Genomic DNA, 26,335 nt, shown 5'->3' with positions numbered 1-26,335 from the left:
GGCAGGGAGCACTGCCTCACCTGGTTTCAACAGTACATGAGGATGGTGATAGAATATACTGCAACCCAGGACATAAACGTACAAAAGACTTGTATCACATGACTTCTATTATTTATTTCAAAGTTAAATATAAATACATATTTCTTACCTGTCTGATTTCCAGTACAGGTAAGTAAGTACTTTGCTTTTTAACAGGCTGCAAAACAGAGTTGCCCAAATCCCTTCTTCTCCAGTTTTGGTTTTGGTTTTTTTGGGTTTTTTTAAAGAAACATTCCTGGAACTATGATTAATCAGTTGACAAGAGAATTAACAAAGAAGAACCTTGAAGAGCTAAATTGAGTACAAACACACATATGATGTGTCACTGGGAAAATGAAATACCATTAAAAATAAAACCTGTCTGGGGAAGTGTACAGAGGATGAGTGTGCAGTCATTAAAAGCAGTGTGAGAAAAATGGAAAGCTGTAGTTGTGTATGTGTGTACATGCTAGCACATGAAAAATGTCAAGACTTGCATTTTTATTGCTACCTTTTGGTTTTTTTTTTCATTTTCCAGAGAACAAACAATACTAGGAGTAGTTAAGCTGACACTATGGCCTGGAATATCAGATTGCACAAGCTGATAGCGGAAACTTCCACCAAGAAGTGTAACACTGGCAAATGGAGAAATCTAGTGAGTCTCCTCAGAGAAATTCTATAGTTTGTCCTCTTAGCATTTGATATGAATGTTTTTAACGGTTTGCTCCCAGGAATTCATAGTCTTTGTTCATTTTTTTCCAGTCAAAGTTGTACTTGGGTTAGCTACTTAAAGCAAGGTCCTTCTTGCCTGTGTTCTGGTAGCCTCCCCAACACTCTGTTCTTTCCACTTTCTCCTCTCTCTCCACAATACTGGGCAGTCCCAAACTTAACATTAGAATTTTTAAAAATGAAAAGAGTAGGGAAAGCATGCTGCATCCCCTGACAAGTTTTAAAGCTTTGCAAGCTTTTTCATCTCAAAATACACACTATTTTTTCCAACTGGAAAACATGTATAATGTTTAATTCTTATGTTTATTTGTTAAATCGTCCATTATACCAAAGTTTTTAAAAGTTTATTTCTTCGACTTTGTAATAGTATCACCTTTTTATTTTTGTAATAGTGTCAGATAAATATTTTATCTAATGAATTCCTGTTGTAGTTTGACATTAACTGACATTTAGGGAAAGAAGTAAGAAACCCGCCACACTTCCACTAATTCAAAGAAAGGTATTTTTCTTTTAAGCTTGGCCAGGAAGAGATCCCAAACCAATGTGTGAAAGATTCTGCAGATGATTCTCCCTGAGCTATGTCAAAGCAAACATGATTAAATATAACCTAAATTTCACAGCAGTTGCTCACTGCTAAGAGAAAAAGACTTAGTGGGATTAATCCTTCACATTCTGTTCATGCTTTTGGTTAAGATACAAACAAGAACATAATGCAGAGATTTCATGAAGGAATTTAGAACCCCCCAGAAGAAGTTCCTTGAAGTGTGTGCATTTTAGAAGTCTTTTGTTCACTACAGCTCTGCCCCCAGCCACTACAGCCTGAGACCAATCAGATTTTTTGACTGAGCTCACACCTTGCACAATATCTGTCCACATCCACTGTAATTCACACTTGTTATCTGCACCTGAAAAACAGAGCTTTTAGCTCCTTAACCAAATCTGTTCCATGTTGAAATTCCTGCACAACACCAAGCTACCAGCAGGCTCTAGTGAGGAAATGTGGGAAGTGTCCAAACACAACAGGAGAGAACTGTAGCTCAGGCACCTCTTACATGCAGTTTTTTTCATTGCACACATAACGACATTCAACAGCTTAAAAGAAAAGCTTCTGTGGAAATCATGCTCAACATAGCAATATCCAGTGTTCATCTCTCTGTCCTCATCCTTGTTTTAGAGGTGGTGGTAACAAACACACAGGTTATTCTAAAGGGGCTCCTCTTCCCCCTGCTCCAGGGCCGTTACTCAGATAGGTTCTGCATAACTCCTTACAGTGATGCACCAGCTGTGCCAGGAAGCCCATCAAAAAGAAAACCATCATTTTCTGTACAACACAACAAAGAAGTTGGTTAAATTAAACACAGAAGTCATGCTAAACAGCAAACAAGACACCTGGAGAGTAGGAAAGTGTTCACAATCCAAGTAGAGAAAAAATGGGATGTGTAAAGGAGGAAACGAGATCTCCACAAATATTGCCAAATTAAGTTATTCTTCAAAATACTTTCTCCACAGTTTTTGGTTGACTTCAAGAGCAACAAAGAAGCTTTCTCCGTTCCTGGGTATTTCACTTGCAGGCAGTTCTCTGTGAGCACTACCAAACACCAAAATGCAGGAGACAGATCCAGCCCAGCATTTGTCCTAAGTGTAGCTCTAAATACCCTCAGTTACCTCTTCAACCCTGACCATTCTGCTGTCCCTGTGGCTCACAAGATGCTGTTACACGTGTGCTGTAGCTCTGTGTGTTTGTACACACAGCTGTGGTTCAGGAATGGTGTTCACACCAAAACTCTCCAAAGCCATGCACTGCTCCTCTGCAGCAGGATGGAGAGAACTGGAGGCACTAAAGGCAAAGATCATGGGTTGAGATAAGAACAATTTACTGGAAACAGTGATGAGATACGAAAATGCACCACAGTAATGACAAGAGGGTATGACAAAGAGGCAAATGATTCTCACCATGTGGAAACCCCACAGCACCTGCCCCAGGAGGGACCCTTCCCCTGCTCCCAGCTCTGGCAGGAGGTGGCACAGAATAACCTCCAGGTCCTGGCCATGCCTCTCCTGGCTACTGCAAAAATTAACCCCGTCCTGGCCAGAAGCAGGACAAAACGCATACATGGAATAGGCAGTTCACATTCCATGTATTTGCCTGCTAGGATCAAAGACCATTCTGCAGTGGGCAATTAATATTAGCTGTGTGATATTTATTCAATACCATTAATTTGTTTCTGGAGGAAACCTATGCTTAAAACAAATGCGGCCAGTGAACTACCAAATAAAATGTCTGTTTCTACCCTTGCTCACAGAACCTTTAATCATCCACCCTAAAAACAAGGCAACAGGCACAAGAGATAGTAGGAAGGGAAGATGTCCCTACCTGTAAGCTTCATCCAAGGACATATCCATTCTTTTCATGATGTATGCAATGGCAATTGTGGCAGAGCGAGATATCCCAGCTAAACAGTGCACCAACACACAGCCATTGGATGCTTTTGCTTTTTCTACACGGCAAAAGAAATTGGCAACTGTCAAACTCAGCAGCATCATACTGGGATGAAAAGTTTACAGAGAAAGTAGAGTTACTGAAAATTATTCAAAGCTTCCAAATGAACAGCTAATTGCAAATCTCATGGAAGCTTGAAACAAAACTCATTTTCTCTAGAACTGTGTAGTAGCACTGAGTACAGAAAAAGCATGACTACACACAGGAAACATCCTGTAGTCACAGCATAGCTCATTTTAATGTACACGTAAACAGCCCTATTTAGATGTCTGGGAAAGGTGATGGCTTCTAATTTTATATACAAGTAAAAAGCAAGCATTCACGATGGAACTAGTTCAGATCTGGCTAGTTCACTTCTCAAAGGTAAAGACAGAAGGTGTATGTCCAAATTTATAATCCACTCTCTGCAGACATACATCAGGCATCTAGCAGGCTGCCTGAAAGCAGCTCTGAAGTGCCTTTGCACTGTAATGCTGGAACATGCAGTGGCAGAATCTCCCCTCTTTTCGCTCCTGTGCTCATGAAGTGATGCTGGTCATCTCCTTAGATTCTGAGGGTATTTTCACACCACCCAGAAAGCACCTGGGGCTTCTCCGGCCAAAACTGCATGGCAGACACACAGAGCGACCTAAACACTGTCTGAGAGAGAGAATTAAAATTTTTCTACTCACCTATAAAATCGACTGATTTATCCAACCAAGGCAAAATTTTCTCACAAAAGCTGTCATTCACAGGCACTCTGAGGAAATGGGATTCTGGAATAAAATCAGGCTTTGGACAAGTATTGCTGGCATTCAGCACGTAGCCAATGTCGTTCTGCTGCATCAGCTCCTAGGAAAGAGAGGAAGATTAAGCCTAGACAAGTCAAATGGTAGCTTTGGCACATTACAAAGCTAAAGACCAAACTGAAATTTGTGTTGAAATTGCTCTAGCTGTGTAAGGGACATTCTTCTAGGAAAAAGACAACTCCTCAGCTTTGAATTATTTTAACAACTTCTAATGAGACATCCAGTGTGTCCAAATAACATATGAACTGCAAATCCCATAAAAACAAAGTTAACGAAGACGTAATGGTAGAATACCTTCTGCTACTCTGAAGCATCACTTCCAAGAGAATGAACTTTTTGCTACTTTGGTTTAAATTCTCAGCATGCAAGCTGACAACAAACACTTCCCACATGCAGTTTGCTAACCTGAATATATGTTTTCCAGATCACATATCTAGGACTGAAATTGCCCCATCACAGATATTGATGAGAAATAGGAGATTAAATGGATGCCTCCTGCAGTCACCTCTCAAGTCCGGGAGTTTCTTGTTTCTAAGGGAATGTGCAAAACTCTCTCAAAACCTCAAGAAAAGAGATGAAGATCTTGCATTAAACCATTTCCACACAGCACTGAGTGGCATTTTACAGGAGTCCTGCTCTGTGATATACAATTTCAGTTTTCACTCTCTATGCCTCTTGCCTCTCAGAGAAATGTCACAGGAACAAGAGACTCAGTGTATATTTTAAGAGTCAGCTGGGCTTTTAAATAAGTCAGTTTTCATGACTGAAATAAAAGAGAGGTGCCTCTTTTCTACATCTTGACATATGTGTGGTATTTATAGTTGGGCAAAGTAGTTTGTGATGCAGTGGGCACCTTAGTCCAAAAACATGTGGAAGAATTACTGGAAAAGTAGAGATGGCTCCAATATAAACCATCCAGTTTCCTCTAGGGAAGCATCTTGAAACAGAAAGCAATTTAGCATGTTAGAGTAATGCTTATCAAACTGCCATTGTTCAGAGAGGATCTGGCAGTAAGTGACATGCAATACTAGGCTTGGACACTACTTACACTGAACATAAACATTGAGGAGCTTTTGGCCAGATTTCTATGGAAACGCTTATCTCAAAATAAACATTAAAAAAACCACCAAAAACAAACCCCAAAATCTGGTTTTAATCCTTTTGCTTTCATAGCAGATATATAATAAAGTTTGTCAATCCACAGGAGCAGCAGCATGAAGGAATTCTACACTGCTGATTTTAACTGAAGATCTACCAGTAGAAAAATACAGTCACAAATCCAAATGGTTGATTCTTTCCCAAATTCTTTCTGCTAGCATAGAGATCTTTTAGTGAGGAGCAACAGGGATATGCTTATTTAGCAGAAAAGCCAGAACTCTATCTTGTTCAGTCAGAGCAGTCTAACTAACATGTGATGTTGAACACAAGTACCCCACACGAATGGCACAGCGTGTGTAGAAGGGATGAACACACACACAGGGATATCCATGCATAAATTAAATGCTGAGTGAGAACCAAGAGCTACAGGGGAGAAAGGAATCTCCTTCAGTCATTTGCAGAGGAGAGTGCACAAAATCCAGCCAATAGTGGTTCTAAACAGGGATTTTACATTAATTTCTGCTAGGGAGCTGCTTTTTGTTGCCTGGAGTAAAATAAACTGCTCCTCCAACCTCTCATCCGAGTTCCCTCACATCGGCACATTCAGAGGCTGGAGGTGTGGGCACATTAAACCAATAGACATGCATTCTGTCATGAACACATTCATCTAGGGGAACAGGAGATGGACAATTCCTTGCAAAGCAAATAATCAGAAAAGTTATTTGCAATGGTCAAAATAAAAAAAAAAAAAAAAAAAGAAAAAAGGAAAAGGGCTGTATATGTCAAGGTAAGTTCTCAGCCTTAGTGCTTCTTGCCCTGCTAATTTCTTGGGTCACACTCCCAGTATAGCTTAGCTTCTCATCAACAAATTGCAGTATGTCCCTGTTTGTCTCTCTCCCTTGCTTCACATCCCCCAGCTGAAGCACCAAGCTCCCTCCAGCCCTGCATGCCTTCCACAGCTGCTGCTGCTGCACCTTCCTTGCCTGGATTTCACTCTCACACACTGACATGCCTAAAAGCAGGAGTGCTGTAAGGAAATATGGGAATATTGGGAATTATCCAGAGGGGAGAGGTAGTGAGAATGGGATTCCTGGCACAGGGCACTAACTGCACTAACTGGACTCCTGGTATCTTACGTATGACGGGGAGGGGGGGGCCCTGATCCTTAACATTCCCACCCCACTGTCCTGGACCACACAGCTTTTCCCTTCCAGGATCCCAAAGCTCTTCAGCAGCAAATCCCGGGAAACAATTACATTGAGCTGAAATACTGACCCCAAACCAGCTTACTCCCTTTGCTGTCACTGCTTGAAGGTGAGTGAGGAGCAACTGGAATATCCAGGATGAAAGCACAGACAGGATCCTGAATCCCCAGGTATGAAGAGGGGGGTAGTGAAAGCCTTGCTAACAAATGAACTGCCACGGTCAGGTTTGTTAAGAACATAGCTAAGGGGGGGTGATGAATTGGGAAGGATAAAAAACCTTATTATTTCTTTTAAAATATAAAATTGTCATTAAAAACATAAAGCCACTGATGGGCTATACAGTCCAACCATCACCACTGCACAGTTATGCCAGGTTTTTGATGTGGAATTGATTATTCAAATGGAACAAGAAGGCTGCAGATGCCAAGTCCAAAATCTAGAAGCCAGGAAAACCACCCCAAAATATTAGTGCTTGTCTTTCAGACTGAAGCTAAAGAAAGAAGTTATGCTTCCTTCTGTTCTGAAGAATCAATCATCCCCACTGTGACACGCTCCAGTGTAATAACCATAACAGTGCCTTCATTGTGGGGCACCCAAGAGCAAAAAGTGAATTACAATGGAAGATCCAGAAATCCTAATACTAACAACTCTGTGAAAAGAAGGTAAATGCTCTTTTGCAAGCTTATTTACATTTTATGACTTGTTTAATCTGAAAATTAATAGCACCTTAAAATGTTATGTTGTTCTGGGAAATAAAATCCAGGTCTGGAAGAAGAGAATAGTTATTCAAGTGGGAAAGCAGAAAGTTTTACATTTTAAATGCTGGTACAAGCTATGAGGTGGAAGATGGTTGCTTCTTCAAGATGAAGGATGCTCCTTCAGACCCATAACCACACTACAATTGCTTTCTGTCACACTAACTTTCAGAAAAGACACTGTCATTCCTATGTAGGTTAGAACGCAATTTTCCTCTCTTTCACAAAGAACGAGGAAGATCTTCTGTAAAAGTAAATACTGTCTTGCAATGCCACCAATCTATCACAGGAAAATAACCACAATGTAGCACACTGAGACCCAAACAAGCTTTTCTCTTAGAACTCTTAGGGAGTTTTTAGCATTTCAACACTGCAAAAAATATTAATGTTTTCAGAAGTAAGCATTTAGAAAGAAATCTGCAAAAAATATTAAAATTCTCTTAACTTTCCTGAATGAATCACTAGTTTTGCTGAAGGACAGAAACCAAGCATTTGTGGCTGCACATCTTTCCTAAATCAAGCATTATTAGCAGAGGTATTGAGGGTAAATAGCATTAGTATTCTGAAAAGGTCATGAATACAGATTGTCCTGCAACAACAGAAACATTTCCCTACTCAGGCACGCAGAGAAAAGCTTATAAAGATTCTGACAAGACAAGCTCATCGTGATAAACTTGATGAAAATTCACATCCTTAATTAATCAGGTCAAACAGTAGTGCTGATTAGTAGTTTCTTGCAGATATTTTTGAGATTATTTCATTTCAGAGAAATTGGTATGTCAAGTGAATGGAAGAAACCACAAGAACTCACAGCACTTGAAGGCAAAAATAAGGTCAGTATACAACAATATCTTAAGTTTGGGGAATCCCACTAGAATTTTTCAGCTATTTGTTTGTTTTTTTAAAATCTGGATTTGAATAGAAAAGAGCTATTTTAATCTTAGTAGAAAGCTGACTTCCTGTCCCAAGCAGCCTCAGCAAGGCCATTAAAGTAGAACATGCAAACATAGCCACTTACCAGCTCTTGGACTGTCCTAACAGAGACAGCTCTTTGCTACTTGCCCCTCATTTTTTGTATTTCGCCCTCTGCTTTTGAATGTTCTTCCCAGATTTCTTGCCATGCGTTTCTGGGCAATCAGTGTAGTCAGTTATCCTGCTTGCTCTCCCCAGTGCCCCTGTGCAGGATCCAGGCTTTCCAGAAGACAAGCACGTTGCAGGAAGAGCAGCAGAGATCCATTATTTGTGTTTCTAACATGCCAGTGTGTGGCTACCACTAACTTTTAGTTTAACCCAGAGACTGATTAAATCCAGGAAGCTGGGAGTTGCTGGTATTGTGGAAAACATCAAGTGCCTTCTAAGAGTGTACAAACTGTAATTTGTTCCCACAGCTTCTTTAGTATTTTTGGGTATTAAAGATGGGAGCCATTTTGCATTTTCCAGAGGCAAACATGGAATCTGAAGATGTAGATAAGAGGTAAATAGGCCACTGGCACTTAGTTCTAGTTTAGTGCAGCCAACAAGCCACATGCCCAAGAAAGAGGAAAAAGTTAAAAAAATTAGTAGATCTGAAATAAAAAGATTTATATTTGTCTTAAAAATGGGTAAGAAATCTAGAAGGTCACCAGTGGAAGAACTTTCAAAACACTGGTTGTCCAGGATGACACCAGGTATTAAGAACTTCCTGAACACCTGAATAGGTGGTGTGCTATCATTTGTGTGGTTCTCCATACAGCATGGCAAACACAGTAATCCTTGGTTTTCAGTCCAAAGAACATGTGAAGAAGTACAAATCTGACCAGCTCCTGGGGTTCTTGCACTAATTCCAAAGCATCTTCAGCTACAGGGTTTCCTTTGACACACACTGAGGTGACACCAAGATTGCAGACACTGACACAAACAGCATAAAAACATCCAATACCTTATCAACTGAAAGAGGTGTTTTTTTAAAATTACTTAGTTCCTGCTGTCTTTTTTCTGAGGACCATAAATTATTTTTGTGGTAGGAAGAGTAATAAGCTGCTTTGACATCCATCATAAGTGAATCACTGAATTGAGTGGCTGACCTGGCAGTAAAGACAAGGAAGATTTTAAAGGACAAAGTACATGCAATGACTGCTGACTATCCTCCATTTCTTTGCCTTCTTCCAGAGCACAATTACCTTCCATATGATTGCTTGTGTGTCAAAAATCCCTTTAAAATAATTGTGAAAAATCAAAAAATAGCCTAATAATGGGCAGACTGGGATGAAGGAAAAGTAGAAGAAACCAGTGAAAATTTAAATGGTCAAAGTACATAAATATTATTCAGTTACAGGACTACTTATGATAGCTCCTGGCTTAAGGTTTGTACGTAGATAAAAAAACATACACATATGCCTCACACATAATTAGGGGAATATTCTAGAGCAAAGCACTCCTTCCCTCTTCCCCATCCATATATTTAATGCCAGCTTATGAAGGCTGTTAGGGATTCAACTAATGTATAGAACTGTCAGAGAGCAAGGGAGGGAAGAGGGAACATGCAGCACAAGGAATAAAAATTCCCTTTGAAGGGACTCAAGGTACAGGTTGGAAGCAGTGTGAGCTGGCTCCTCATGGAGGCAAACATCTGTGGTTGTACATAGGAATAGAGACCCACAGCAATTTGAGACAAGCTCTCTTAGACATCTGATAGTACAGCATCCTACAAGTACTATATTTGATAATTTTGCTATTTTAAGATGTTTGGGTTTTTTGCTATTCTTTAGGAGCAGAAATTACTCAGTTTTAGTAATTTAAATTACTTAGAAACAGTAAAAGCTTCCTAATGCAGTGCCACCATAAAAGCTCATTTTAAACAATCCCACTGATTTCAGTAGGTGCACAAAGATTTGTTTGCAGTAATCCCTTATTATACAATTCACGGTGTTTAAATGTTATTTTTTCCGAGCACTTGAAGGAAATACGAAAACTACACAATCTTCCTTTGTCCTACTGTAGCTATGAATATAATTGTGTCAACCTCCAAGACCTGCCAAAACAAGCCAGTCAGAGCTGTGATAGGAACACACTTGACCTGCTTCCATGGTAGGTGTGATATTTGCTGTTGGTTGATAGGTTCCTGAGGAATGTACCATTTCATCTGCCACAGGATGAAGGACAAAGTTTCATATTACATGACCCATAGATTAATTACATGGTGTGTGGATCACTGCTTCTCCCACAGCTTTCCATGGCTTGTGCATTACCTGCATCCACTTCTGCTGTTTCACAGCTGTAACAATACACCATGATGGAAGATTCCTGGAGATCAGATACTCATTCCAGTGACCCACATGGCACCCAGAATGCTCACCTTGTTGAGGACATCTCGCTGACACCCAAGGTAGAGATGAGGGAGGATTCTAGTTGGGCCAGTGTTGGAAACAGGTAGGCAGGGTTGAGAAATGCAAGTAGGGATGAGTGTGGATTTTCCTTCACAGAGACCAGGGAAAGAGCTGGAGAACTCAGCAAATCCACCTGTGAGAGGAAGAGCAGGTATTTAATCTACAATTACCAAAAAAATCTACCAGTATTTAATCTACAAATGTGGTGGTGCCTGTGCCAGCTGTGGGAGAGCAGCATTTAGCACAGGAGATGGGAGAGGCACTGAGGGGCAGCAGGAAAGCCTTGGCAGAGAAGCTGTACATGTGCCTTCCATAGGTCAGCTTTGTGGTTCTCCAGACAAAATGGGAAACACAGTAATCCTTGATTTTTCTCTCCCCAGAATATGAGAAGAAATACAGATCTTTCTGTGGAACGATACATCAGCAGCCAAGGCCTGGCTACATATTCCTACTCTGCCTGGAACATTTATTTCTATCCCTCCACTTCTCAGAAATTTTTGATGCTTCTTCCCATTCTTAGTATGTGGAAATGATTCTTCAGAAAAACAGGCACAGCATCCACCACACCATGAACAGGCACACCTTTCAGTCTCCACCCCAGCAAGATGCTTTCTAGACACTTCCTTCTCCTATATCAGGTTTATACTGAGAGCTCATTAAGAAAAAGTCGTATTTACTCTATTTGGTAAAATCATGAATATGCATTTAGTAATGCTTACTTTTAAAATCCTACATAACTAATTTAAACCCTACATTACTAATTAAAATCCTACAGTACTAATTAAAATCCTGCAGTAATATTTTGAATGCTGCTCCACAATTAATGTACTTAATTCAGGACACTGGAAGAAGTTTCATCGTTCAAAACCACACCAAGCCAAGGCTTCTCCATCTCAAGTGGGGGAGGTGAAGCAGAGGGAAGACTTGCAAAGCACAGTGAAAATCCCCAGCTCTTTCCTTCCAGATGAACAGAATTTTAACTGAAGAAAGGGAAATTATAACCCGATCAGAACGGAACACCTTGTTATCATCAAGGAATTGAAGCAGTGATGGGCTGAATCTGCCAAATGCTATGTTCACCATGATTACAGTCTGAAGATGCTAATTAAAATTATTCAGGAATAAGCTAATGTACTGTTTTGCCAGGGCTTGCATTACCATTGCCTGAACTATGCCCATTCTTTCGATTTTAAAAACTGTATCATTAGTAAATGCAGAAACACCAAAGCAACAGTGTGTAACAACCCATTTTATCTAATAAAAAAAGCCAGCAAACAGATTTTAGAGCAAACATTCTATGAGCAGCAATTCCTGCTCAGTCTCCTGAATAAATAAATAAACAAACAAATAAAATAAAGAACTTGACTAGTTTGTTAGACAACTAAGGCACTGCCCATCAGGAGCACAGACCCTGCTTGTTCCGTATTTGAGAGGAAGAATTGCAAAACAATTCTCTCACATACTTGCTAAATTTTTGCCTGCATGGCCTAATGTTTTCCTTTCTGTTACTGGAAGCATTTATAGGCAGTATATACCTCTGAGATTGAATTTAAGCAGTTATTTGAGAGGGTGGTAAAGAAGAAATCAAATATTTGCCTTGGTTTCATTTGCTTATCCTTTATTTGCTGGGAGCATTGTTGGCTGCTTTGTGGATCCTCTCACCAGCATGACTGGAAATAGAGAAGTCCTTACAAAGAAGCTGCACAAGCAAGGATTTTACATCTGCACTATCTTTGCAAAAGACTACATGGAAAAAGTTTGGAAAAAAAGGTTTCTTCCCAACTACCTAGAGATTGGTCTCATTTTTGTGTGAAACCTGTGACAAGAAATTAAGAAGTTAATGTGAAAAACAACTGAGATTCTGGGGAGATGGAACCCATGCTCTGTAGTCATAAGTATGGGGAGCAGTCTTTTATTTTTATTTCAGGACTCTATCAAGGCCAATTGAAATGATTCAAGATTAGATGCTTCAATACTTCCTCTAAGGCGTTCATCCTTTCAAAGTCATGTTTCTTCTTTTCTACTCATGCTCTCCTAGTAACATGTTGCTACACTACCTTTACAACATGAATTTCACTCACAAAACTCTCAAATCCCTGAAGTCTGACATTATACCACCTGCCTTTACATGTGCACCAAGTGAACCCTCCTTTCCTCTGACTGTATTTTAACCTGCTGTTACTGTCTATACTGAACTGATTTGAGAAAGCACAAAACCAGTGATTTGTTTCAAATATTAAGCTGTCTTCCCTGACATCCTCTATTACCAGTTTTTTAAAACGTTAGTAGCTTTTCAATGAATCTGGCTTTGATTTATGGCACTTCCCAATACGGAAAACCCATTATAGGTCAGTGAATGTGGAAAAATTGCTTTAAAAAGCCCACAAACAAGCAAATCCCAAACCAAGAAAATACACATAACATATGCATCCTGTTTAAGTACTAATTCCTTTAAGTGTCACAAACTATCATGGGTCTGGAACAACAGCATCCACATGTATGATTACTGAGCTGTCAGGGCATTATGACACTCATTTCTGTTCAAAAGAACTCATCACTATTTGCTTGCACTAGCTTACAAAATATACACATTTTTAAAATACATAAGGAAATCTATTTTAAAAAGCCTTCAGTGCCAAAAGATGTATAGAGAAAAAGGATTTATTTCAGATGTCTCTGTTCTCTAACACAGATGGTGGCTCCCCAGAGTTCCCAAAACTGAACTGTATGACCAGACTACATGAGGAGCCTCTTATGAGGAAAGTGTTTTAAGCACTCGGACCACCTGTACAGTTCAGCTGTAAATGAAGCAGTTTTCAAAAAACAAACCTTACACACGTAGAAAATTAATTTAGTCTACAGGTAGGAATGCGGAACAGAAAAAAGAAAAATGGGACAGGTTTTGTTTCAAATTCCATAATTTGGGGATGACCTTTGCAAGAAGACAATGTCTTCTTTTTTTTTTCTTTAAATCTTGTTACCTACCACAGTTGGAACAGGGCCATTGGCAGCACTGTGCAGTTTCTTTTAATTAGAGAAAATATACTTTTCTTCTGGAGCTAGTTTCTAAATAACACCCTTTCTCCCACCACTACTCCAACCTCATGTGAATCATAAATCAATCGCAAGAGCATGTTGAAACTATGGGGGAGAGGAAAGCAAAAATCCACAGATCATTAACAGAGCTACTGGGTTAATAGAGTTTCACTAAATTCTTTGATAAATGTCACTGGGCCTTGGAAATAGATGACTGACAAATAACTCCAAAATATTCACTCCGCAGTAGCTCTGAACCACACAGGTTTTCTGTATTCTTAGTGGTAAGCTGAGCTGAAACAGCTGTCTTGACATTCAACAGGATATCTCTACAAAACCATGCCAAGGTGCCAAAAGCTCTCTGGTTTTGCAGCCCTTGTGTGTGGCAGACAACCCAACGCCTCCCAGTCCTTACAGTAAAGTGTTTCTTGCTTACAAGCCTCCACATCCATTAGCAGAAATCTGGCAAGATCCACTGAGTTTCTTGACTGCCCTGTTGCTATGGTTCTCCAAAGTGGTGACTACAGACTTCCCTTTGATCAAGGCTTCCTTAACTACAGCTGGGATCATGAAGGTATGATCTCTAAGGGAATCTTGGTATCAAAAGTGTCAGCTCCCTTCTCAGCCAACTCAGGAAACAAAACAGGGCCAAACCCAGAATGGATGAAAAAAGTTCCAGCAAAATTCTGCAGTAAAATTATTCCTCCTTATAGATTCACTGCCTAAGTCCTTATATAAACAGAAATCCCAATTAACTTTGCTAGAAACTGGAAGAGGCAGGGAAAGAATATGGGATCAGGAGGCAACAAATGACAGAGAAGTACTGTCGATTTGGGAAGTGCTTCCTTTCACTGTTAGAATGAAATCCATCCAGATCTTTATAATTACTTAGTTTAACTACCACTAAACACAAACCATAAATTAATCCAGAGGATTGACTCCTGAGAAGCACAATCCGTTACAGCAGCTCATTTCTCTGTGTTCTGTGGAAACAGAGCAGGGGCATTCCAGTGCTGCCAGCTGCCCTGGGGCGATCAGGGACAGAGCTCTGCAAACCCGCCTGCAGATTTGCAAATGAAAGATCTAAGATGCTAAGGATGCTAAGCCCAAAGGCCTTGATTTGAACACTTAGTACAAAGTTGTGAAGTGCAGATCATATTTCATTGTTTTTATCTAACATTGAATAAAACCTTTCCAGTTAAATGACATCATAACAGGACAGCTGGATGGTTCTTATGTTTATTCCATATTACACTGGTTTCTCTTCTTTCTCCTGGTCTTTTTATTTTCTTCAATGGGATGTCAAACCATTCAGAGATGTGACCATAATTAAACAAGGCAAATTCACAGGGGAACATACTAGTTACTGATTTGGCCCAGGGAAGAGCAAGAACATTAAACAGAAGCATCAGTTACTAAAAAAATCAGTTTTCAAAATGTGAGCATCATTCTTCATTCACACCACAAACCACAGATGCTCCCTCATACATCCATCCTATCTCTCAACTTACACATATTTCTAACATGTAGGAAAAAAAATTCAATCAGGAGATAATATCTCTTTATAGTTGCTCATAACATTACTGTTGAAACAGACAATTCTGTAGTTCCTTTTCATCCTCAAGTACCTGCAGAGACGTGCGTCACAATTTTTATCCTTAATCACCTAGAGAGAGCTGCTCTTGCTAATTGGGCATGTGCATACTGACAAAGCACAGAACAGAGACCTGGCCATGCTTCAGAGACAAGGTTAAGTTTGGGTGTGAAACTGAAGAGCAACAGCTGTGGTGCAACTCTGTGTTTCCTCACAGCTCTGCAAGGAAAGGGAAAGATGAAAATAGGGGACCTTATCATTAGGTGTGACTTGTTTTTTCTGTCAGAGTATGGAGACAACTCCTACAAAGGTGAGAGCTCCATGCATACACAAATCCTAACAGTTAAAAATGTAGAAACAAGCTGACAGTGCATTTGTGCCATGAGGATTTTATACTATTTTTTTGTAAATGCAGCCATGAAACCTAACTTGGAATGAAAGAAAGGTGAGAAAACAGATGTTCACATTTGCAGTGAGCCTGGCAAGCTACAGCTCAATGGAGAACCCCAACAATTGCTTCTGAGCCCCAGAGCCTGGCAGTGTGGCCAAAGCAGACGGGAGAGGAGATTCAGCAGGAGAAGAGGTGGTAACCAGGATGAAAGTCTCTGGCACCTTCTCCAACTAATGGAGAAAAAAGACCAGAAAGAGCGGCTTTCCATTTTCAGGCAACATAAAAATGTTTTCCATCCAAGTAACTGAGGGGCTGCAGAACCAAGGAATCCCACCTGCCACTTGTGCCCATCTCACAGCAGATCGTTGTGAACTTCCAGCCTGAGCTACCTGAGCTGCTTGGTCACACCAGCAAATCCACTCCCAGCTCAGCTCTTCAGGGAGAGACACTAATTTGAGGCTCTGCACTGTACCAGTGCTCCTTTCATACACCTCACAAGAACTTCCTCTATTTTTTTCATTTAATTATTCCTTTTGACAAGCCTTTTTGAAGCTGACCAATGAGCTTTTGAAACATCTTTTGTGAGTGACAGCAGAGACAGACAACATGGCAACTCCTAAGAGCTTGGCTTCACTAAAACTTCAGACTAAGAAAAGCCTAGAAAGTGTTTAATACAACATCCCTGCAGCTCCATGTGCCTCATCCAGGACACAGAAAGAGCCTGTCTGGTGCTCCTGATGGAGATGTAAGAGACAGTGGATGTGTTCTTTCTTTACATGGAGTCTGCTGATAAAGACCACAAACAAGGCACACCAGTAACAGAGCAAACTTTGGCATTTTTCTGAAGTGCCATTCAACTCAGATACTGCTCCTTTCCCCCCTGCTTTGGATTCTGACTACTCTGAAAAAGCCAAAGGGAGAAATTGGTTTCCTTCAACGAATTCTTGAAAACAGACTAGAAGCTACTTCCCTGCTTTTCCCAGAAGACCTAATTTTCTGCCAGTCCATCAGTGTTAATTCAGCATCAAACCCCATTATTTCAAAGCAGGGAGTGGAAAAGGTCTGAGACCCAAGTGATGAGTCAGAAAACCAAAGACTACATGCATGTACTAGGACAGCATTGCAAGCAGGAGACTTTGAAGCTTGTGGATTTAACAGACAATTCCACCTTTATTAAATCCAGAATTTGCTTCTTCATTAAGGGCATTAATTATTCATAATTTTATACAACCACATACTAATAAATATTATATTCCTATCTCTTTTTAAAAGGAATATTGCTATCCTTTTTTTTTTTTTTTTCCTTTTCCATTTAATTTTCCCTTTTAGAGGAAATAAAGAATAAAAAAGTAGGGAAATTTGCAACTACCTCTAAAACATAATATTTAGGCCCCATGATTCTATGTCAGCCTCAACAAACGCCTGTATTCACCAAAGGTATGCAGCGGAGTAACTCATATTTAGCTTTTGGGGCTTTTTTTTCCTCTTTTAAAGAGCAATTTAGAATTTGTTACTGTGAATACTGATTAGTGCCAGGCTGGTAGGGTAACATTACCGAAAGCTAGGCTAAAAAAAATAAATCAGACTTTACACTATAGCAAAGACAAAATATACAACCCCCAAAGTTTTATGTTTGCTTTACCTCAGAGGCTCTTCATGCTCTTTCCCAGTCACATTCCCGTTGAACATTAACATGTTTATCTAAAAGCTGCAGTATAGATTTTTTCCCTTGCGGTAAGGAAGGAAAGCTGTAAGCTTTCTGACTCACAAGTTTTATGCAACTGCAATGTTTCCACTCTGTTTAAACGAGCTGCAGACCTCCACAGGCCATTACAATTCCTGCATTCCAGCTCCGCTCTGCAGGGACCCATGCCATTTTCCATTACATAAGCTCAGGCTGGAGCGCCCTGTTGTGAGGGCTCCCATCCCATTCCTATCCCTCCCTCCTCAGCCACAGGGAGTCCTTCCACAGGATCCAAGCTTTCACAGTTTGGGAAAGCCAGGGGTATTTTTATTCCAGTGGTGTTCAGAAAGTGCCCCCATTATTCCAGGTGTTTTACAAGCACAGTAGCAAGGGAAGTTCTTTGCCCTTGAGGGTTTCTGCCTTCGGTAAGACAAGGTTAATAGGCAGGTTAAGTAAACAAGGAAGGGGAGATGTGTGAGAATGGGGTCAAGCTTCCCATCCCACCCAAGTGCCATATTCCAAGTGGCACGGCAAGTACAAAGAGCAGAGTGGACACCCACACTCGCCCTTTCTGCCTTTAAGGGGAAAAAAACCAAAAAACCTTCACCATAATTTCAGTCAATTAAATTTCTCAAGCATCCAGAAGTATTCAAAACAAAAGCAAACTTAACAAATTATTCTTGGGTTTGAGAAATGGTAAATGAGCACTACTCTAGTCAAACTTTGCTCTCTCTCAAAAGACAACAAGTGGATACACATATGAAAGTAATAAACCCTACTCCCATTCTTCAAGTGCTTAAAACAATTATGGCACTAAATGAACACTGAAAATTGCATTTTAAGTACAGAGGGTGGGAGGATAGTCACAGAGGCCTGGCTGTAGCCAAGGGTACTAGCTTTCCTGAGCTCTTTTAAAAATTAATGGAGGGGGAGACTTTTTAAGGGGGTGATTCAGAGCTAAGCTTCTCTGTCACTCTCATCTCTTTCCCACCAACTGTAAACTCCTCCCCACTGGCTGTACTCCATGGGTTATGGGACCACTTGGGGAATATTTCATTCCCTCAGCAAGATTTTTACTTCTCTCTGTAGAGGCTTCCTTCTAATGGAATCAACTGGTCAGAATATCAGGAAAGCTGGCATCATTGTGTAACAATGTCTCCTCCTCCAAATGCTGGCAGGATATTTAACACCTTATTCTCACTCTACTTATTTCAATTTGCAGATAACCTGATTATTTTAATTGATGACACCACCATTTTAGGGTGTGCTGGGGCACTTTGCAAAGACTTATATGTAGGAAACGGTCAGAACACTTTATAACCGAAAGTTATAAAGCTCCAAATCCAAATGTTAAAAGGTGTTATGATGTTTGCCAGGACATTATCAAACCTTGGGCCTTCTTCAGTCCACACTAAGCCATATGGTACCACCTTACTTGACACAGGGGACTGCAGGAACTGGGAATAAAGCCCTGTCTCACAGCCCTGGTCCCTTCAGGACATGGAAAGGACCAGCTCTACCAACAAGAGAATATTCTTCAGATTTCCCACTCCCCTGCCACAAGGAATACTTCTTGTGAAGATAAAGCAGGGAGAAAGCACTGGGATTTTCTTATCTAGCTTTTCTTTAGGCAAGTAAGACAACACAATGGTGAATGTACCCTAGAGATACTTCAGTATTTTTACTCTAAAGATTTCTTTAAATGGCCTTCCAATTTCAAATATTTCTAAAATCAGTGGCAGGGTAAGGAAGACTGAAGAAGAGTTCCTGACTTCCTTCCTTCTCCTTGGATCCTCCATGCAAGTGTTCCATTTGATACACACACCTTGTCAGGTGAGGGACAGGTCAGGGGGAAATAAGGAATTAGGAAGTTTCAGCAAAAACATTCCTTTTGTCACATCCCCTGGGTAATCACTCACTGCTTTGTTTCCAGGACCTTTGTCCCATCTCACAGAACTCATTCTGCCTAGGATGCCTTTCAATGTCCACTGCATATGACCCCAAAAAACCACAATAACTTATTTATTTATTTCTCCTTATTACTCCTTTGTGCTCTGCAGGAGTTTGTCAGAGAGCTCTAGTGAAGGGAGAATCCACTACATCACATTACTACTGGTATTTTTCATAGGCAGAAGGGTAGCAAGAGATTAGAAAGCAACTCCCCACCAACCACTGTTTTCAAAGGGAGGCATACAGTGTTTCAGTGTTAGGCTATCACAATTTTTAATGACAGTTTGTATATACAGAAAGGTTTTGTTTTGGTTTTTTTCCTGTTTTTCAGAAAGCCTTCTGTTTAGATAAATTGTTCTGAAAACAAAAAAAAAAAAAAAAAAAAATTAAAAAAATCAACACAAAAAGCTGTGCTTCACCTTCTTCACAGGAAACATTTGAAAGGTAACTGTCACGAAGACATCAGTGCTTGCATAAGCAGAACTAAACCAGATTAAAAGCAGGGGAGAACAAGTATTTAAGGAAAGTAGAATATGAATACTTCCATTCACATAGTGAAATAGAATTTCATCAAGACTCTTGATGTTTACTGCCTTAATAATGATCATTCAAGCAAAAAACACTAGTCTCTCCTAACTGTTTCTGGAGAGCAAGCAGGAAAATCGTAGTATTATTAAGTAGGAAAAGGACTCCACTGCAAGTAAATCCAGTTCTCAACATATGAGAAGGAATCAAGTGACATCCCTGTGTTTAAATCTTACTTAACTCAGAGGAGTAGATGTCATGATGGGAATAGAATTAAGCCCTTTGTGTCCACATTTCAGTATTTTGTGCACTGTTAAAAATTAAGAACCAAATGGAATATTTAATTCCTGAAAACATTCCTCACCAGATTGTAAATATTTTAATGAGGTTATATCAAGATCTTAAACTAATTGGTAAGGGTTCCTTTGAGGTCATTACACCAGTTACTTCAATGAAGAACAACCTCTAGGGCAGAGCACACCTTTATGCACAACCTAAATAAAAAAACACCTCACTGAGTGCTCAGTAATGGGGGGTTTCAACATGAACAGAGGCAGGAATTTCAGATAATCGTTAATTGCCCCTTATTCTATCCCAACAAAAAATATTTTCCTACCCCACAATGTTTAAGGTCACTATTTTAAATAAACCAGATTTAGTGGCATAGGGAAAACTAAGTCCAAAGGTTTTCCTTTTTACACAGTACACTGACCCCTGTCTTCATTATGGGCCATAAACATTTATGAGAGTTCGTCATCAGCTTGCTGACACAACATATTTTATCTAGCATCCTACAGCCAAATATCAATTAACTCCAAGGAGCTTTCTGAAAGACTGAATCTACCCAATTCTCCTTCACCCCACATCCTAAAAGGTTTCTTGTGTGTGCATTGAGAAGCTAGATTTTTAACAGATACAAAAAAATAAGCACATGAACAAAGCACTTAACTGTAATAGATCAGTAGATAATTTCCTTATATTTCCATTTTTTTCTTATCCTCCTTTTCCACTGGTTTTAAAGCCATCAGTTGTTTCTGAATTCATAAATACCCCCATCCTAGATATGTAAACAAATATAGGAGGAAATTCTCAAACCTGATTTTTGCCATTTGACACACTAAAATAAAAGTCCTGATTTTTATAAGAAAGATTTTGGCACATTAAATTCCCAAACTAACTCTTACCAGCTGTGTGGCTAAGTTCACCACAGCTTATGTGCACTACCTTCTTGCTTGTGGTTTAGGTAACTTTTTCTTTTTTTTTTTTTTTTTTTTTTTCCGAACAGACAACAACCACATGCTGGAAATGGAAAGAGAACAAAACCATTTCTCCCAGTGTCATTATGGTACATGCAACTGGTGATTGCCCAGATGATGCACTGGGGAGCTGGGAACACCCCCTTCCTGGTCCTGTCCATTCCTAGGAGAGCCACAGGCAAATCTGAGAGTGGAGACTGAGCATTTTTTTCAGAGGGTTCAGCAGATGAGACAGAAGATCAAAGCCATGTCTCACATAAGTAAGGAACAGTGTAAGGAAGGGAAGTTCGTGGTACTTTCCTGTGCTTGGCCCCTCCCCAGCAACTCCCTGCCATGAGGTCTAACTCTCAGTTGTAAGAGAGCTGTTTCTATCATGGAAATGAAATTGAGGATAGTCTGATTCCTGTCTGGAGCTGTAATCTTCTTCAATTTAAAAATCCCTCAGGACAGCTGAGCAGAGCTGGGAATTCAAATAAAAGGATTTCTGAGGAGATACAAACTGTTTCTAGACTGGCTTATTTTTCAAATAACAATTTCAGTTTAAGAGAGTATTAACCACCTATTTCAGCACTTTTGCATTAAGCATTTACTGTGTCTACACACCACACAATTTTTGGTGGCTAATATGTAAGAAAAGTTACTTAATCTAATACTGTAGTCCATCACCTACAGGTGTAATTCTGACCTAGACAGCAAAGAAAACAAAATCACCAACCCTAGCCAAAGCAAAACCCATTTGGTTTACTCTAAGTAAAGCTCATGTGAACACCAAACTCATGTCCAAGCACAGAAATTATTCACTTTCTCTGTAATCACCTTCAAAACAAGTTGAGAAAAGTTCTCTCTGTACCACAACCTCTCACTGTCACCTGAAGTCACTATAAACTGTAGTGAGATCATGTTGCTAAGAGGAAGCATGTCTCTGGAGTTATTTCCTTTCTCTTGCCATTACTCAGTCCCTGTGTTTCAGCATTTCTCAGACACTAGGTGTATGCCTCATTAGATCACTGATCACTGTCACTGCAATGCATTTCTTATTGAAATTCATCATTCCCTCTTCTTTCAGCCTTGGATCTACTTCACACCCCTCCTTCCTCCTTCTTATGAACACTGTCTACTGTTCCATGATAGAAATAATGACATAAGCACACACTGAGACCAATAAATCCTGTATTATAAGGAACTGAATTTCTATAGGTGCTTTGACCTGGGATTTAAAATAAAAAACAAAAAAAAAAGGAGGGTGAAGGAAAAGACCTAAATAAAGTACTACTAGTTAAGGAGCTGAAGTTTAAAATGTCACACAAACTAAACTCCATAACTCTGGGACATAATTTCCTTTGTTCTTATTTTAGTAATTACCAATTCAGTAAGGAAGAGGTTTTCTTCCTACCACGTGCAATACTTAAAACAGGGAAGCCCATTTATTTTACTATTTTTTGACCCTAAAGGAGAAGACATATGCATCTGAAAACCTCTGCATTGCTCCATTTCCATTTACACGGAATAAGTGTAATATATCCCTTGTAAGATGCAATTTCTAAGCACTGCGTGTATTATGAGTGTCACTGTATGTAAAAAGAACTACAGAAAAGTCTCTGCCATAACTGAAGTTTATACCAGCACTTGCAAAATTGTACAGGTCTGCTATACCAACAGCATTTTCTTCCCTTTATTCAAGTGTTTCAGAGGTCTTTTGGTACATGTCACCTGAAAGGGGTTTCTTTTGTTACATCTTACCTGAAAGCAGATACACAGAGCTGAAATTCTTCTCCAGTTTGCCCAGGAGCACAGTAAGAAAGCAGTCAGATGAGAGAGAGGTCACATCTTTAGAGCTTTGGTCATACACCACCACTTCCTGCTTGCAGTCAATTTCAATCTGAAACACAAGGAACTCAGAGTAAAATAGGAAGGAGGAAGATGATTAAAAGCACCACATTATCACCTCCATCAGGCTTCCCGCATATTTGCTATAACAGCAGTTCAGATATATAGATTTCTTACGCACCTGTTCATTAAACAGGTTTTTTATATACTTCATAAGCCTCTCAGATTTAAATCCCTGGAGAGTTTGTAAATTGATTATTTGCTGCAAGTTGAAGCCCACTCCACAAATTTCTATCATTTGGTAATTTTATATCACTTGTGAAATGCTCTGCCTTCAGCTAAGCTGGTGGATTTGTTTAAAAACTGAGCTTTTTAGAAGGTGGCCCTGCCTCACTTTCTGCTTCTGAGGGTTTTGTACATAAACAGAAAAGAGACCCTAAACTGCCTCTAAGCCACACACATTTTGGTTACCTGCACAACTTTACATATAAAATACCCTTTAGATAATAAAAATAAAAAGCTTCATTTTTAGCATGTCAAAGCAAGAACACAGTAGATTATTATTGTACCCAAAACAAATATCAATGGATAAAAAAAACCCAAAACAATACCACCCCCCACATTAATTTTAAACAGCATAGCTATTTTCTTTTCACTGATAACACTATTTAGAGAAAAACACACCCCTCCTCCCAAATAAACAAACAACAAAACAAACACCAAAATTCATCAAATTGCCCCCATGAAAAGTCCTTTAAACAGCAAGTAGGAGCCAGGACTGACAGAGGCAGTTTCTTTGCAAACAAATGACTAAGCAAGCCCAAACACCACAGAGCCCCAAGAATCCTTCAAATCTTAGGAGAGAATGTTTCCTGCCTTAGTTGTATACATTTAAGAAACTGCTTTGCAAGACACACAAGAACCCTGAGAACACTCTTTCTGAGTAATTTCTAAATCCCTCCCCTTACCTCTGTCACTGATTCTACAAAGAGTCCCAATGATAAACTCAATAGTAACCAATACTCTCTTTGATCAGGCAACATCTCAGCTAAACTCAGTCCTTTAATCTTACTGGGTTTTGTTTAAAGAAATACATAAGGAAAAATTATTACAAGTTGTTTTCCATCCACCCCTTTAATCAAATATAAGGAATAAGAGGAAAATTACCTTGTGTTTTGCTGAATGCTGAATGAGCTCTGTGATCAAAACTTTGTCCTGCTGCAGCCTGCGCTTCATGAGCTTGGAGCAGTTGATGTTGATGGCATCCAGGATGTGGGAGGTGTTGTATTCCACAAAGGGGCGGCTATCAATCAGCAGCAACTTCTGTGTCCCGCTCTCCAGCAAAGCCACCAACTTCTCGGCGACAATGGGTTGGGTCCTGATCATCTCACCGGCCATGACAACAACAAGGCCTCTTTCCCCACCTCCCTCTCTAATTTGCTGCGATGATGTAATGGCTGTGTACTCAAAGGCTTAGCCACACCATTGTACTAGAAGTGTATGAGGTCATGCTGGTAGTGACTGGCAAAAGAAAAGTTAAATACATTTTCAGAAAGAGCTCTTGGACTGAATGTCTCCTCCTGCTTCCAGTTGATGTACAAATGGTTGGCTCCACAAAGAAGCCCCTCACGTCTGATTCATCAGGAGATGACTACGGAGTAGCCATTTCAAAATTCACACAAAAGATGCTTTCTGGGTGCTGCTGCATTACATCATTCTTTACCTTTGCTCCCACCCATCAGCTTTACACCAGACTGAGAGCCTGTATGAAGGGGAAGATGAAAAACACAAAAAATACAAATCAGATGAGGCCATGAAACTTTGCAGAATAAAACATTCAGCTCTGAGGCTTAGCTGTACAGTGGGCATGTAATGAACACATTCCTGAGGAGTTCTCCTCTCTGATGGATGTGCCAAACACCTAGAGAGAGCATTGGAAACTACAGGCTCTGAATCCATTCCAACAATCTTGCCTGGACAATTACCTTGTATTTCAGGCAACATACCCTGCCTTAATTGCAGACTTTTGTTGCCACTAGCTCTGCCTCTTCACAAGACTTTGTTAGAATATAATTAAGAGATACTGCCCTAAATAATGGTACTCCTTTCAATAGCAGAACTAGAACTATTTAAATGCATTTTAGCAGTGCAACACTTAATAAGAAGTAAAATTTGTTTTTAAAACACTTAAACATTTTAAACATTAAACATTTTTAACATTTAATGACTTGGAAAATATTTCACAAAACAGCACTGCAAGTTGGGGAACTGAAACTACACAAAAGAAAGGACCAAACTTACATCCACCTCTCTAAAGCAAATACTTGAATAGAAACCAGGACAAGATGCCACATCAGGACACAAGTACTTTATTTGAATTAATCACTAGAGATGGATGAGGTCTCCCACTACCAGAAGGTAAAGCAGTGAGCACTCTTCTGTTCTTCCTGGATCTGTTTGATGTTTATGTGAGGTGTGTAACTCCCAGCATCCATGCTAAATAATCTCTGAAATAAACTATACTTCTCTAAAATTAGATTCTGACAGCATCTGAACAACATCAACTGAAAGAGCAGCAGCAGCAGAGCAATAAATTCCCAACACCTTTAACCCCCTCTTTGTACCACTTTGTACCACTGCCTCACAGTTGCCCTTGGGAGACTCCCCAGAGTCTCCCAAAACACGTTCAGATGGGACAAGTGCTTGTAGGAACACTCCTCAGAAAGGAGCCACCATGGGACTGTGTCCTTCAGGGATTTAGCTCACATTTGAACTTAGATTTTATAGCTGACTTGCTGCTTCCATTTGAAATGTATGTTCGTTATTTACCTTAATTGCAAGAGAAGTAATGACTTCAAACTATCAATATATTTATATTAAATGTCCTGTTATATCAACAGGCCAGTTGCATTTGGCAGGGGGAAATCTCAGATCTGAAGATGTTTTACTCTTTAGATATACTGCACAAATCTACATTTACACAATCTTAAGCAAAATAAACTCTGCAAAAAGTACAAACTTCACCTTAACAACCCAAAATAGGAAACTGGAAGTTGATTCATGAGTTTCATGTGGCAATAGAAGAAAAACAACAGCTTCCACGCAGACAGACATTAGGTTGACAAAATGTGATTTTCCATTTGTCCTGATTTAGTGCTCTTCTGACAGAGCTGTTGAGCTTGCCCAGATAAATGGAAGCACATAGCAGTGAAATGCATATTGCTCTAAAGGACAGTAAAAATATCGGAAAATATACTATACTGAGTTTTCATTAAATGTTTTAAAGAACCCCGTTGGCATGTGTGCTCCCCCTCAAAGAGCAGTCATCATACACTAGTCTCAGGAAGGTACCAAAAGAAAACTGATTATCAAAATGACATTTTGCAAGGGGGGGAAGGAATCTTGAGAGTTATGTCAATCTTTCCCCCCTTCAGGAAAATAGTATTCTGGAATTTTGAAAATTTCTCTTAACATGTCCTGTCACAAATTTTGGTTCTCTTTTATTCACAACAAAGGTTGCCAGATACCAAATCCACTGAACTCAATGAAAACTCTTCCACTGGCTCTACTGGGAATTGGCTCCAGCTCCTTTGTAAGCTAGACAGTTTGTTCAT

General features: G+C 39.7%; 1 protein-coding gene across 5 annotated transcripts in view; it reads right to left on the bottom strand.

The window, feature by feature from the left end:
- Positions 1–26,335, bottom strand: part of DUSP16 (dual specificity phosphatase 16) — a 69,444-nt gene that overhangs the window by 11,163 nt on the left and 31,946 nt on the right. For 4 of the 5 annotated variants that reach the window (XM_015627027.2, XM_015627024.2, XM_015627028.2 and 1 more), the window contains 5 exons: positions 23,889–24,483; positions 22,635–22,773; positions 10,428–10,591; positions 3,919–4,078; positions 3,122–3,245 (listed from right to left, as the gene is read on the bottom strand). In XM_015627027.2, the coding sequence (XP_015482513.1) occupies positions 3,122–3,245; positions 3,919–4,078; positions 10,428–10,591; positions 22,635–22,773; positions 23,889–24,119 (818 nt within the window). In that variant the 5' untranslated portion in view covers positions 24,120–24,483. The remainder of the gene's footprint in view (positions 1–3,121; positions 3,246–3,918; positions 4,079–10,427; positions 10,592–22,634; positions 22,774–23,888; positions 24,484–26,335) is intronic. The other variant, XM_015627029.2, reaches the window with a different exon arrangement.

The sequence above is a fragment of the Parus major genome, chromosome 1A (assembly GCF_001522545.3).
Source record: "Parus major isolate Abel chromosome 1A, Parus_major1.1, whole genome shotgun sequence".
Taxonomy (NCBI): domain Eukaryota; kingdom Metazoa; phylum Chordata; class Aves; order Passeriformes; family Paridae; genus Parus; species Parus major.
The sequence above is the reverse complement of the archived record's forward strand: the minus strand, read 5'-3'. Positions and strand labels throughout refer to the sequence as shown.